Source organism: Equus caballus, chromosome 13 (assembly GCF_041296265.1).
Source record: "Equus caballus isolate H_3958 breed thoroughbred chromosome 13, TB-T2T, whole genome shotgun sequence".
Lineage (NCBI taxonomy): Eukaryota > Metazoa > Chordata > Mammalia > Perissodactyla > Equidae > Equus > Equus caballus.
Genome location: NC_091696.1, coordinates 8,193,443 through 8,208,738, shown reverse-complemented (window position 1 = coordinate 8,208,738; position 15,296 = coordinate 8,193,443). Strand labels below are relative to the sequence as shown.

General features: G+C 40.3%; 1 protein-coding gene across 3 annotated transcripts in view; it reads right to left on the bottom strand.

The window, feature by feature from the left end:
* CYP3A94 (cytochrome P450 family 3 subfamily A member 94) overlaps positions 1 to 6,385 on the bottom strand; it is a 36,577-nt gene extending 30,192 nt beyond the window's left edge. For 2 of the 3 annotated variants that reach the window (XM_070230608.1, XM_070230609.1), the window contains exons 1-3: positions 6,203 to 6,385; positions 2,475 to 2,568; positions 527 to 579 (exon numbers count right to left, since the gene is read on the bottom strand). In XM_070230608.1, the coding sequence (XP_070086709.1) occupies positions 527 to 579; positions 2,475 to 2,568; positions 6,203 to 6,273 (218 nt within the window). In that variant the 5' untranslated portion in view covers positions 6,274 to 6,385. 3 annotated transcript variants of the gene reach the window in all.
* Between the last annotated feature and the right edge of the window lie 8,911 nt (positions 6,386 to 15,296).

The following is a 15,296-nucleotide window of genomic DNA, read 5'->3' as shown; positions in this document are numbered from 1 at the left end:
AAGTCCAGACTTCCATCCCAGCGTTACATAATCCATACTCCTAGAGATGATGGCTGAAAATAACATTAGAACATTTGTTATGTCTAAGTGGTATGTACATGGGTATTTCCTGTGCCATTCTCCATAATTTTTTCTATGTTTAAAATATTTCATTATAAAAAGTAAGTTAGGTTAGTAAATAATTGAAGTCAAGTAAATTGTCTCAGAACAAAACAATAAAGGTTAAGGAAAGTCCACTGACTCAGTCAGGAAAACATTAGAATTTTGACAATGTATCAAAAACATGATAAATGCATATGACATGATATGAGATTAAATTGCAGACATACTGATAACAAATATACAAAACTCTGTCTATAAATGGTAATAGATTTGGACTACTCAAAAAGTGCTAGAAGGATTATGAACAATTTCATTCTCTTATTTTAAAAATTTCTAAAAGAGGCTCTGGAATGAGACTGTCTCCCATGCAATGAGGGCATCATCATAACAACAAGTCTCTCCCATGAGTATCTGGAATACTCACCCCCACATACTTCCATACTTTTTAAAACATTTCTTGTCAAAATCCCAGAAACCCTGCAAGGAGGAAAAAAATAGGATTATTAATCTAAATGTATTGAAACATACCTCTAACTGGGACACAAATGATTTGAATCCCATGAAACTGGGTTTACTATCTTTCACTGGCATTTAAAGGGAATCTGTTATTCAGAGATGTCTTGGGGGAAGGAGAGAAAATAGAGGAGCTATTTGAAATGGAGAATGTAAAGTTGCTCTATAATTTTCTCCAAGTGTTATAGATGCTAAATGACTTACCTATTTCATGAATATCAATTAAGTCCTTGTCTTTCTAAAGAGTTTTCACTTCTGTATGTGTCTCTGAAACCAATAATCTTCTGAATTATTACCTCCATCAACACTTGAGAAAACTGAAGCTGAGTGAAAGACAGTGGCCTGCACACTCTTTCATCTCCTAGTTAAGCATCCTTTTCATTTATCTCATGAGCCCTCTCTAGAATTCTAGCAGAATTAGGAAGTTTAAGACACCAGTGAACTCTTTTGGTCTAGCAGATTTAAATAAGTCTAAGGCATGTTTGCTGAGTGAAAAACTGAGTGAATGAATGAATGACAAAGTGGAGCTGCCTTCCAGTTTTCCAGCTCAACATGGAAAGGATGGTGAGAAACCACCACTCCACAAAGGACAGAGGAAATTAAAACACTTGCTCTGAGTTTTCAATTCTGTAACTTAAAAAAATCTTCCCTTCACTAAGTTTCAGATACGATGTTTCGACAATGCAAAAGAAGGTCCCAGGTATGTGGATCTTGGGGTGCATCTACTCAGGAGCTGATGTGGGAAAGATGGAAAGGAAATTATTGCTTTTTCAGAGGGAAAAAATAACAAAAGTTCTTAGGCAGTAATTAGGCACTGAGGTCTCAATTGGGAGAAGTGAGAGAGGAGAAACAAGCCTCAGATCTATGGGAAAGGAAATCTGAGGCAGAGAGGATCCTGCACACAAGCTCTCCGTGCTGGCCTTCTGGACCTGAACTTGCAACCTTCTGTCCAGTGGCCAGGCCCTGGGAGAGGCATCACAGCTGGATTAACCACAAAGGTTCCACCAAAACTCACAGTCCATGTGCGACCTACCACATTCTGTTCAGTTACGTTAAATTTTTAATACTTTTGTCAAACCGTGTACTTCCTAGTGATTTTGTATAAGTGATTCTGCCTTTTAAAAAAAAAAAATCTATCTGAAGTCCGTAGACAACCATCATCTTTTCTCAGTTATACCCACTCCCTGCTCAGGCTCACCCATAGGGAGTCTCTTTTGAAGGAAGAGAAGTAAAGCAAAAAGCTCTTGTCCCAGCTCTCAAATTCCAAAAGATGTCATGAGTAACAAAGGGTGATTTAGAGCCGTGGATATTAATGCCAGGGGCTTAGCAGTTCTTGAGAGAATTCAAGTATGTGCAGATTACCTGATGGTGAATACTGAGGCTGCCTAATAAAAAGAAGTTTAAAAGCTACCTAGGGGAATTTAAAAAAAAAAAAGGCTACCCAGAGCTTATGCTACAAACAGGAAAGTCTGGCTCTAGTGTGCACAGCTTAACGAGCTTCTACTGGGCACTCCGTTCATACTATTCTCCTAATACTCAGTACAACTGTGCCTTCCTGGGAACCTGAACCTCTCAGAAAGAAAATCCTCTTAACAATGCTCACAAGTTGGAACATCAAGTCATGTGCTGAGGCAGCCAGAGAGCTGAGCTGTCCAACTGAGGAAAAACCTGAGTTTCATAACAGCTGAAAACAGAGCCCTGAGGTAAACCTAACCGTGTTCTGGGTGGGGCTTATGACACCTTTTCTGGAAAGCATGAAACCTCAGAACTTCCTCCTGAGGAGGGATGTTTTTACTATGAAACTAATCCAGGGTTTGCAACCAGAAGAAGCGAAATAGGGAGCACAAACAACACTCTACCTTAAGGTAGCCCAGAACAGTTCCCAAAAAAGGTAGAGGTGTCGGCCCAGGAATTCCCAGCTTCTTAAAAAGTCCATGTGTATAGGTCCCATATCTATAAAGTGAAAGAGAAAGCCAGGTTACAGGGATTGTGAAACAGATGGCCTGTCACTGACTCAGAACTGGAACAGTCAACTGAGGAGGTAACATGTAGATGAGGAATAAGAACAGGAACTCCAACAGCAGTAGTTACATTCACTCATCATCTCCTTTTCTACCATCACTGTGAGACCCACAAAAAGTAACGATGAGTGGCTAAAAGCAGCGGAAGACTTCGTGGTTCCAATCCTAGAGTGAATACCTGATAAAGGTTTCCAAATTTGAGTGCTCTTGAGAGGTCCAGGCTGGAATTCTTCCAGGGAATTCATATGTGTTTATTTAGTAAGTTGACTCTTCCATGATTTTGAGATTCTCATTCTATTTAGAAAGGGGAAATTTTTTTTTTCTCCTCCAACGAGATTTGGGGTAACTGTGTCCACTCAACACAAGAGAGTTACTGAGAGCCTACCGTGATGTTGTTCTTACACTTTACTCAGCGGCTTTTATGGTTTTCCTTCTATCTATGCCCTGACCCCATTTTAGGATCTGCTCCTTCTTAAATCTATCTTCATAGAGAGGCCTTGGGAAGCTAGATTTCTTATCCCCACAGAATGGAAACCGTGTTTGAGCGTCCATTGGCCTCATAAAAATGCAAGTGTCTTTCAGCTACACCCAAGTCTCTGCTGTCAGGCAATTTGGTTCACTTGAGCTAAAGAGCAGGGAGATGGACTCATGTGCTCCCTGAATGATACTGCATAAAGGGACCAATGACTAAAGGGTCCACTTGCAGACCATTCTTACCCTCCTTGGATCTGGTCCTCTAATCTGTGATACTCACCTGCTAAGCACAGCACCAGGAACACTCTTCTTTTTCAAGATGATCAGTCACAAAGCAGTTACTTTGCTGCTTCTGTGCATCAACAATCTCAAAAACCATTAAGGCTGATGCTTCCTATGGGACACCTGCCTGCAACTCATCTTTTGTGTGTTGTGTGTGGATCCCACAACGGGGGTTGTGGATCCTTGCAAGTCTTCCCACTCCAGTGTTACTGAGAGATGGCAGAATGGAAGAAGACGAGTGGCTGAGGGAAGAGCCTGCTGACAATGGTTTTAACCATGCAGTTGTTAGGCCTGTAAGACTAACTCTGTAAAGGCAAATTACGAAATTATGCCTTAAAAGTATGTTATGTATAAGTAGTTCAACATGCCCTACAGTGCTTTCAGCTAAAATATATGCAGGCTTCCAAATTTCAGATACCTTCCTGTTGATAGCAAAAGATCCACTATGAAACATAATGAGTAACCATAAAATGTCCCAGGGAGTTGAATTAAGACCCTGTCTCTTCTTATTTGGAAGTTAGCCTTTAAGGCAGTTCAGGTTTCAAATACTCTGTACAAATAGAGCAAATGTTATAATGTGTGATAAAATAAATCCAAAAAAATTGCATGAAAGGACGTGTGTTTGAAAAACCCAGCAGAGGCACCTCGACCAAGCCCAGCTGGGCATTCGGATCCTTCACCCAGAACAGCTGGTGGAAGAGTGTGTACTGACTGCCAAAGAAAGGAGTGGTTTGGTTAGCACCACCCCAGTTTCTTCCTTTACCATCACAACCATGGCAAACCAATTACACCAATTTCTCCTGCTGAACTTTAAATGTGTTACATGAACTCCCAAGTGAGGCTGAGCAACTGAGTGAATGTTAGCAACACTGGTCCAAGGAAAGATCTGGTCTAGTGTCTAACCTCACATGGTTCCATATCAAGGGAGAGGGTGGGCTGGGTGAATTCTTCAGTTTCTTTCCAGCTTCCCTCTTTTTGGTAGAGTAATCCTGCTTTTGGTACAAATGAAGGGGGTAAGACTAAAGCCAATCATTTTTATCACATTTACGTTGTGTTGGCATAAGGAGGGCATTGTCTACTCTACAGCATCTGATTCTTGGCTGCGTCAGTGTCTCTAAGGCTACGGTGTTGTTTGCCCAGTGGTGACACTATCTAGTGACAGTCCCACTGCAAGATAGACAACACACAGAGTGACTTAGATGGCATCCCTGTCTCCAGGCTTCAAGCACATGAGATGCTAACCCTGATGCCCTATGAGGGACCTCCTGTTGGACCAGGACTGAGGAGTATGTCTGCTCTGAGGGATGAGGAATATTCTTCCACTTCATCCTAACTCTTATCTGGATGCCTTTCATATCATCACTGGATCACAGTCTCACTTCCTCACCTGCACTGAGAGACTAAAAGAACCTGCTGGGCAGGGATATTTAAAACATACATACAATCTATATCATAGAAGTATGTATTTGTATACTAGATAAATATTCCCGACATTACTCTACAAAGGTGAGGTTACTTATTCACCTTTGTAGTCACAAATCCTAAATCAATAGCTCTCTCTTATCTTTCAGAAAGTACACACTGGAAATAGTCTTATCTCAGCAAAAAATCTAGTATTAAATAGAATGAAATTAAACCACATCAATTAACATTAAAATGTCATCAGTCAGAAAATATGTTGCCACAATACCTGGAATTCCTAACATTGTTTTGAATGAATTAAAACCAGGTTTATATTTCCTTTGTTCACATCTGTGTTCATGATTTCCTACTCCCAGAAACTGAAATTGAGAGAGAGATCCAATGTGACATGGAGGGGCCTTCTCTACTCATACCTCAAAAATGACTACATTCCCAACCTGCTCGATGATGCCAGGAATCTCACCATTGAATGGGATTCCTCTGCTGGATGGTTTTGATTCATCCTCCTGTACTGTAACTTAAAGGGAAAAATATTTAAAATCTTAATTGGCTTTTGGGGCTCTTGCCTTTACAGGCTGCTAGCAGATTTCATATCAGGGGGAAAAGAAATCTCAATACTGATGCTAACCATCCCAGAGACTGGAAGGAAAAGATGAAAGAAAAGAATACAATTTCAAAATTTCTACTAGGTCTCCTCTGATCTAAAGCTTTCTCATTTAGTGATAAATAGTTCTGCATATTACAGGATGGGGGAATTGAATCTCAGGAGGGGATTCCCAGGGGAGAGGCACAAAAATAGAAGTGCTGAGTCTGAGGAGAAGGGTAGAGCAATCTCCAGCCCACCTGAAAACTCTGAGTGTGCCAGGAGCCTTGTGTAAATGATGCTGGCAGTGGGAGGGAGAGGAGCAGGAATTACAGAGGTGGCACAGGGGCCAGTCCTTCTATATGTCTCTTGTGGGAGACACAGGACCCAGAAGGCAAAGATAATGAGAAAAAGACCCAAGCCACTTCCTCCTACCTCCAGGATCCCCAGAGCTTGGGAAGTGGGTGAGGACCTCAATGTCCAGGGGTCTGTTGTTTTTAATCTGTCTCTGCTGAATTAAGGTTGACTAGTCTAGGTCCAAACTGGTAGTCAATCAGAAGATTATTCCCAGTAGCAAATAATGTCACTAAACCCTCCTAGCTACAGAAATTAGTAGGGGGGTTGTTTACCCCTTCAACAGATCTGGGTAGATCAATAAGAACTCCCTATGTGTTCATAGCACCTGAAAATTAGAAACTTCCCCTTCACTAACTCTTTTAATCTTTAAAATGGATAATGGAAAGGGGGACCTGACTGGGTCCCCAATTGCATGGTTACAGAGGACACAAGCTGGACAGTTACTCACAGATAAAGGAGCACCAGGCTGGTAGCCAGGAGAACCCAGGTTTCCATGGAAAAGCTTGGGATTAGGTCCATGGCCACTTTCCTTCTGAGATTCTCTCCTCTGAATTCTCCTTTCAGCAGTCGGTGCCGCTGTTTGCAGGCCTGTGGGTACAGAGTTTCCCTTCCAGCCCAGAGGAGATTCAGTGAGACTGGAAGTCTTATTTGCTGGGAAAAGGGGTGGGGCTGGAGCTGCAGCCAGTAGAAGGGCCACCTGCGCTCCACCTGCAGGTGCCATCCCCACCTGATACTTGACAAATCATCATGGGTACTCTCTGTTTAATGTTATTTGAGTTCATATTCTGTGGGAAATCAATAAACAACTCAATCAGTGTTATCAGTAAGCCCAAATATTACAGATATTCAAGTAAATCCAGTGGCTATTGATCTCTAACCTGCCCTTGACTCCATGGCTTCCCACATTCCAAAACACTCGAAATCCTTCAAACAACCTGGGCCTACAGATCTTTATCCGTGTAGTTTCCCATACTTAGAAATTCCCTTGTGCCCCTAGAAGGCTCCTACTCATCCTTCAAATCCCTGATAAGACAGAAACCCCTCCCTTAGTGTCTTTCTTCACCAACCTCCTAGAACAGATGTAACCACTTCCTCCTCTGGGAAACTTCTATCTCCCCTCCTACAATTCTACTGTTGTCCTCTCCACCCTCCAGAACCATTGTTGGATTCCACACCTAGTTCTGTTACCAGATTAAGAGCTCTCAAGGGCACAGCCAGGGTATTAGTCACTGTTATGTCCTTAGTCCCAAGCTGAGGGCATCCTGAAAAGTTGCTGGAGTTGAGTTGGTAGATGTGAGATTGCAGGGCCCCTTGCATGTCCTTTCCCTGTGGCTCACTGGTGACCACACCATCTTCTTTGATTATTAATACAAGAGGGGCTAACTACACCTTGGCCACTATAGCTGCATGTTCAGTCTGATCCATCAGGATTCTGTTGACAAGAGGGCCCCAGGACGAGAAGCCAGATATGGATGAGATGGCAATGGCAGCACCAAATGGTATCATCCATGCAGCTTTCTTTCCAGACCCTCAGAATGTTCTGCAGTAGACAGCTAGTTAGACAGATTCTTGACCAAAGAATGGCCCCCTATCTCTGTAAAAATCAATGTGCAAGAAGAACGGTTTTGAATGGAGCAAAGAGTAGAACAGCTGCCTGGATGGCAAGTGGACTCCAAACACTTTAGCCAACAGTGATATGGTGGATACACAAACAGCACCGAGATTCCAAAAATATGATATGAGATTTTTCTCTGGGCAAAGGGATAAGAGCAGATGTCTTCCTGCTTTTTGATGAGTGTGGGGTTTTCCAATCAGTTCTGAGGAGCTGGTAAAAAAGAGGCTTATAATAACAGTCATTGTCCCCGATGAATCCCCCACCACAGTCTTGATGGGAGAGGTCTGAGGACTGGCCATCTGGAAACTATACCAGCGCATGGTCATCGCTTTGACCCGTCTTCTGTGTCTGCTTGGCCTGAAACCATGGATTATGTGAAAAACAAAACCTTGAGTGTTCCTTAAACTCAACAAAAACAGAAGACATTTAAGCTGTGTCGGTGCAATTCCTTCTTTCTTTATCCTTTCTCACTTTCAGCCCTTCTGTAGAAAGTGATACTGCTCACTAACTCTTTCCAACCCTCTGACCTGAAAGTCCCCAGGGCTAGGTGACAGTGGCCTGAGCAAGTGGACGTCTCATTGGTAAAATGCAGTAAGTCCCAACTATCTCACCTACCTCCATTAATTTCCTTAGGAGCTTGTCAATTAGCCTGAAATTTTTACCACCACAGTTTGTCATCTTTGGGTAGGCACCTATTAAAATCCATAGCTGCCACTGGAAGGTGTAATTCGTGAATACATCTATTCATCCATGCAATGATTCAAGGCCAAAAGGGTGAATGTTATGTGTAGGTATCTTGCAGGCTATGGGCTAGAAGCCATACAGTCCCTTCCTTGGGAGCAGCATCCCAGTGGAGAGATAGAGAGACATAACTGTGCTCAGAATGTGGATTACCTCTTGAATCTCTGGGATAATGGAGTCCTACCAAGAGGGAATTAAGCAGAGAAGTGGCTGCAAGCTGGAATACTAACAAAGGACAGATGTGGGAAGCTGGAAGATGATCCCCAGTAAAAGAAAAATAGAAAGTCCCAGGAATTCCAATATGTTTCTGTCCCCTTTTGGTGCCTTCCCTGGGCACTGGTAAATAGGGTCATGCTACTATCCACAGTTTACAGATGAAGAGACTGAGATTCAGTGACTACAAGTGGCTTCTCAACAGCTATTGATCATAACAACATATTATAATAAGCTAATAGGAAGGGAGATTGAAAAGGCTGATGCTGCTCTGAAATGCCAATATTCAACATTTGCCATTTCCTGGTAAGGGCTACTATAGGAACTAAAGAAACCCAAGGCTGGAACAGAAAACTGGTTAAAATTCTAGTTCCTATCTCCATGGTGACCCCCACAGCAGTTCCCCTATGCGTGTCCAGAACAAAGAACTCCAGCTCATCTCAGCAGGAACAAAGACAGATGCAAGTCAGGAAGATACTAAGGGTATTGTTGGGGAGGATCTCCCTTCAGTGCTCCCAACCAAAGAAGTACACAGAATACATCTAAACAAGTAAAGACTAGAGTGTCATCCAATAACAAGGACAACTTAATTCTGTCCCCTAAACCCAAAGCCTTTCTTCTTTTTCTTGGAAACAAGACCTCAGTAGAAACTAATGTCCATTCATCTTCCTCCAATATACATAATCCTCTACAACAATTTTGTAATTAAGCCTAATATGACCATCCACCTGCTCCAGTCAACTTAGGGTCTGTCCATATGGTTGTGGTCTATCTCAAGAGTGATAGGCTAGTCAATGCACGGGACTAAAATGTAGCCAACACCATGTGCTACCCAATGCAAATGGCCTTTCTCTGAAAGGGGAGATAATAGAAGGCATGATCTTTGAGTCCCTTCATTCCACAGAAGGGAACACCTAACATGAAGAGACTTCCATACTAACAGTTGTGCTGAATGTGTGAAGGAAGACACTGTGCATCAGAAGAATACCCCATACACCTCATGTCTCTCATGTACTTGTTTGTGTACGAATGGGCTCCTCATATACTTTCAAAGCTCTGTTCTAAATGGTTAGGGTGAAAATATGACTGAGACACAGACATTATTCAGGTTGGAAATAGAGACAAATTAATAGATAATTACAGAACAGACACATAAAAGTAATTATACAGGTATGAGAACACAGTGTCCTCATCAACAGAGAGTGGCTTATCTGCTTTTTCAGTGTCCTTAGCAATCAGTCAAAGCTCACTCTCAAATAACATTCAGAGAAGCATTAGGCTAAATATCAATGCAGATGGACAGATTGACAGGGACTGACTGATACAAGGAGCACCATCAGTCTGACATTCTCATCCTTTTATATTCTTAGCTCAAGTGGCTCCTCTTCTGGGAAGCCAGTCCTGACTTCCACTGGCCAAGCAAATTGCTCCTGGTTTGGGGAGGCAGTGTTGTTCTGGAATGATTTAGGCATTAGATACAAGTTTCACAGGTCACAATCTGGAGTGTGCAAAAAATGAAATCAAGATTATGTATCTGTAACTCAGCTCTTGAGCCCCCATTCTTCTCAATAGGGCTAACCTTGATCTTGCCAACTCAGGGTAACCAGGTGTTATCTAAATTTTGATGGCTAGGCCTCATTGTTGGTGGGGAAGTGGTGAGGAAAGTAGCAGATCCTTGAACATTCTCTTTTGGCATTGGAGGAGGGGGCACCTCTCCCCACTGTCACTGTGTGTTGGTTGGGCTCTATGCCTGCTGTGTTCAGGCCAGGGGCCAAGACTGAATATAAAAGAATCAAGATCCTTGACCTCATGAAGGCACAGTGGAGAGAGACACTAAACAAATAACCACACAAATAAATATTGAATTATAAATCGGGACCCATGCTATGAATTAACAGTATTGGACACAGTTGACACTTCTTTCTTTCCTTACACTCTCTCCTCCTTTTAAAGATATGAAAAGATCAGAATCAACAGGACTTGATGCATTGGAAGTGTGTGACCATGGGCATGCCTGGGCTTGTGCCCTCATCTGTCTATGAAGGAAGTTGACCAGAGTCAATTTAAGAGACATTATCCCAACCACAAGACTCTGTCACTGCCTGAATCTCTCAGCCTCTGTGTCTCTTGAGGATTTTCTTTGTGTGTAGGTGTGTGTGTTTCTTTTATTTATTGCAGTAACATTGGATTATAACATTATATAGCTTTCAGATGTATATCATAATATATTTCAAATTCTGTGTAGATTACATCATGTACACCACCCAAAAAGTGATTATAATCCATCACCAGACATGTGAACGTAATCATCCGTTTTGCCCTTTCCCTCCCCCCTTCCCCTGTGGTAAACACCAATCCAATCTCCATTGCTGTGTGTTTATTTGACATTGTTTTTATCTTCTACTTATGAGTGAGATGATACGGTGTTTGACTTTCTCCCTCTGACTTACTTCACTTAGCATGTTAATCCCCTCAAGGTCCATCCATGTTGTCACAAATGGCCAGATTGCATCATTTCTCATGGCTGCCTAGTATTCGATTATGTATATATGCCACATCTTCTTTATCCATTCATCCCTTGATGGGCACCTAAGCTGTTCCAAGTTTTAGCTATTGTGAATAATGCTGCAATGAACACAGGGGTGCATGTATCTTTATGTATTTGCGTTTGCAAGTTCTTTGGATAAATACCCAGCAGTGGAATAGCTGGATCGTATGGCAGATCTAGTCTTAATTTTCTGAGGACACTCCATATTGCTTTCCATAGTGGCTGCACCAGTTTTCACTCCCACCAGCAGTGTACCAGGGTTCCCTTCTCTCCACATCCTCTCCAACACTTCTTGTTTCCTGTCTTATTAATTACAGCCATTCTGAATGGAGTGAGGTGATACCTCATTATAGTTTTGATTTGCATTTCCCTGATAGCTAATGATGTTGAACATCTTTTCATGGGCCTGTTGGCCATCTGTATATCCTCTTTGGAGAAATCTCTGTCCACATCTTTTGCCCACTTTTTAATTGGGTTGTTGGTTTTTTGTTGTTGAGCTGTATGTGTTCTTTGTATATTTTGGATATTAACTCCTTATCTGATATATGGTTTGCAAACATCTTCTCCCAATTGTTAGGTTGTCTTTTCAATTTGTTGATGGTTCCCTTTGCTGTGCAGAAGTTTCTTAGTTTGATGCAGTCCCATTTCTTCATTTTTCTTTTATTTCCCTGGCCTAGTCAGACATCGTACTTGAAAGTATGATGCAAATATCGATGTCAAAGAGTGTACAGCTTATGTTTTCTTCCAGAAGTTTCATGGTTTCAGGTCTTACATTCAAGTCTTTAATCTACTTTGAGTTGATTTTTGTCCATGGCGTAAGAAAATGGTCTACTTTCCTTCTTTTGCATGTGGCTGTCCAGTTTTCCCAACACCGTTTATTGAAGAGACTCTCCTTTCTCCATTGTATGCTCTTGGCTCCCTTGTCGAATATTAGCTGTCCATAAATGTGTGGGTTTATTTCTGGACTCTCAATTCTGTTCCATTGATCTGTGTGTCTGTTTTGTGCTAGTACAGTATTCTCTTTTGGTTACTATGGCTTTGTAGTATATTTTGAAATCAGAGAGTGTGATACCTCCAGCTTTGTTCTTTTTTCTCAGGAATCCTTTGGCTATTCGGGGTCTTTTGTTGTTCCATATACATTTTAGGATTCTTTGTTCTATTTCTGTGAAAAATGTTGTTGGAACTTTGATAGGGATTGCATTGAATCTATAGATTGCTTTAGGAACTATGGATATTTTAACTATGTTAATTCTTCCAATCTAAGAGCACGGAATATCTTTCCATTTCTTTGTGTCTTCTTCAATTTCTGTCAAAAATGTTTTAGAGTTTTCAGTGTACAGATCTTTCACCTCTTTGGTTAAGAAAGAAAGAAAGGAAGAAACTTAACCAAAGAAGAAAGAACTTTCTTTCTTTCTTTGAGGAAGATTAGCCCTGAGCTAACATCTGCTGCCAATCCTCCTGATTTTGCTGAGGAAGACTGGCTCTGAGCTAACATTCATTCCCATCTTCTTCTACTTTATATGTGGGACGCCTGCCACAGCATGGCTTGCCAAGCCATGCCATGTCTGCACCCAGGATCTGAACCAGTGAACCCCAGGCCACCAAAGCTGAACATGTGAACTTAACCACTGCGCCACCGCGCTGGCCTCTCTTTGGTTAAGTTTACTCCTAGGTATTTGATTCTTTTTGTTGCAATTGTAAATGGGATTGGATTCTTAATTTCTCTTTCTGCTACTTCATTGTTAGTGTATAAAAATGCAACCGATTTTTGTATGTTGATTTTGTATCCTGCAACTTGACTGTATTCATTTGTTATTTCTAAAAGTTTTTAGTGGGTTCTTTGGGGTTTTCTATATATAAAATCATGTCGTCTGCAAAGAGTGACAGTTTCACTTCTTTTCCAATATGGATCCCTTTTATTTCTTTTTCTTGCCTAATTTCTCTGGTTAGGACTTCCAATACTATGTTAAACAAGAGTGGTGAAAGTGGGCATCCTTGTCTGCTTCCTGTTCTTAGAGGGATAGCTTTCAGTTTTTCTCCATTGCGAACGATATTTGCTGTGGGTTTGTTATATATGGCCTTTATTATGTTGAGGTATTTTCCTTCTATACCCATTTTATTTAGAGTTTTTATCATAAATGGATGCAATATCTTCTCAAATGCTTTCTCTGCATGTATTGAGATGATCATCTGACTTTTATTCTCCATTTTGTTAATGTGGTGTATCACCTTGATAGATTTGCAGATGTTGAACCACCCCTGCATCATCTGGAATGAAAGCCACTTGATCATGATGTATGATCTTTTTAATGTATTGTTGTATTTGATTTGCTAGTATTTTGTTGACGATTTTTGCATCAATGTTCATCAGTGATATTGGCCTATAATTTTCTTTTTTTGTGTTGTCCTTGTGTGGTTTTGGTATCAGGATAATGTTAGTTTCGTAGAATGAGGTAGAAAGCCTCTCCTCCTCTTCACTTTTTTGGAAGAGTTTGAGAAGGATAGGTATTAAATCTTCTTTGAATGTTTGGTAGAATTCACCAGGGAGGCCATCTGGTCCTGGACTTTTATTTTTTGGGAGGTTTTAGATTGCTATTTCTATCTCCTTACTGGTGATTTGTCTGTTCAAATTCTCTACCTCTTGGTCCAGTTTTGGAAGGTTGTATGTTTCTAAGAATTTATCCATTTCTTCTGGATTATCCAATTTGTTGGCATATGGCTTTTTGTAGTATTCTCTTATTATCATTTGTATTTCTGAGATTTCTGTTGTAATTTCTCCTCTTTCATTTCTGATTTTACTTATTTGAGACTTCTCTCTTTTTTTCTTGGTGAGTCTGGCTAAGGGTTTGTCAATTTCGTTTATCTTTTCAAAGAACCAGCTCTTGGTTTCATTAATTTTTTCTTTTGTATTTTTTAGTCTATTTCATTGATTTGTGCTCTGATTTTTATTATTTCCTTCCTTCTGCTGATTTGGGGCTTTGTTTGTTCTTCTTTTTCCAGTACCTTTAGATGCACTGTTAGATTGTTTATTTGGGATTTTTCTTCTTTCTTGAGGTAGGCCTGAATTGCTATAAACTTCCCTCTTAGAACTGCTTTTGCTGTATCCTACAGATTTTGGCATGTCGTATCTTCATTTTCATTTGTCTCCAGGAATTTTTTGATTTCTCCTTTGATTTCTTCATTGACTCAATCGTTATTTGGTAGCATTTTTTTTATCTCCATATTTTTGTGGCTTTTCTTATTTTCTTACCTAGTTCATTTCTAGTTTCATATCTTTGTGGTCATAAAAGATGCATGGTATTATTTCTATCCTCTTAAATTTACTGAGAATTGTTTTGTAGCCTAATATGTGATCAATGCTGGAGAATGTTCCATGTGCATTTGAAAAGAATGCATATTCTGTGGTTTTTGGATGAAATGTTCTATATATATCTACTAAGTCCATCTGGTCAATTGTGTCCTTTAAGGCCAGTGTTTCCTTATTGATCTTCTGTTTGGATGACCTACCCACTGGTGTAAGTGGAGTGTTAAAATCCCCTACTATTATTGTGCTACTGTCTATTTCTCCTTTTATTTCTGTTAATAATTGCTTTATATATTTAGGTTCTTCTATTTGGGGTACACAGATATTTACAAGTGTTATATCTTCCTGTTGAATTGTTCCCTTTGTCATTAAGTAGTGCCCTTCTTTGTCTCCTGTTAAAGTTTTTGTTTTAAGCTCTATTTTGTCTGATATAAGTATTGCTACCCCTGCTTTCTTTTCTTTGTCATTTGCATGGAATACCTTTTTCCATCCTTTCACTTTGAGTTTGTGAGTGTCTTTAGGTCTGAAGTATGTCCCTTGTATGCAGCCTATATATGGCTCTTGTTTGTTTATCCAATTGGTCACCCTATGCCTTTCACTTGGAGCATTTAGTCCACTGACATTTAAAGTAGCTACTGATAAATATGTATTTATTGTCATTTTGTTACTTTTTTCCTGAGTGTTTTAGTAGTTCTTCTCTGTTCCTTTATTTTTCTCTTGCTCTTTTCCCTTGTAGTTTGATGGCTTTCTTTAGTTATATGTTTGATTTCTTTCATCTTACTTATTTTCTTACTTCTTAGAGGTTTCTGATTTGTGACTACCATGAGGATCTTACATAATATTCTATGTGTATAGCAGTCTATATTGAGTTGATAAACTCTTTAACTTGACCACTTTCTAAAAGCTCTACTTTTTCACTCCCCTCCTCCCACATTTTATGTTTTTGAAATCATATCTAATCTCTTGTTTTGTGTGTGTCTATCCATTACCCTCATCACTGAAATACATAATTTTATACTTTTGTCTTTTAAAATTCCTATTATCCTCACAGGTGGTTGATCTGCTACCTTTACTATATTTTTCCCTTTACCAGGGACTTATTGCCTGGTTTTTCAGGGGGT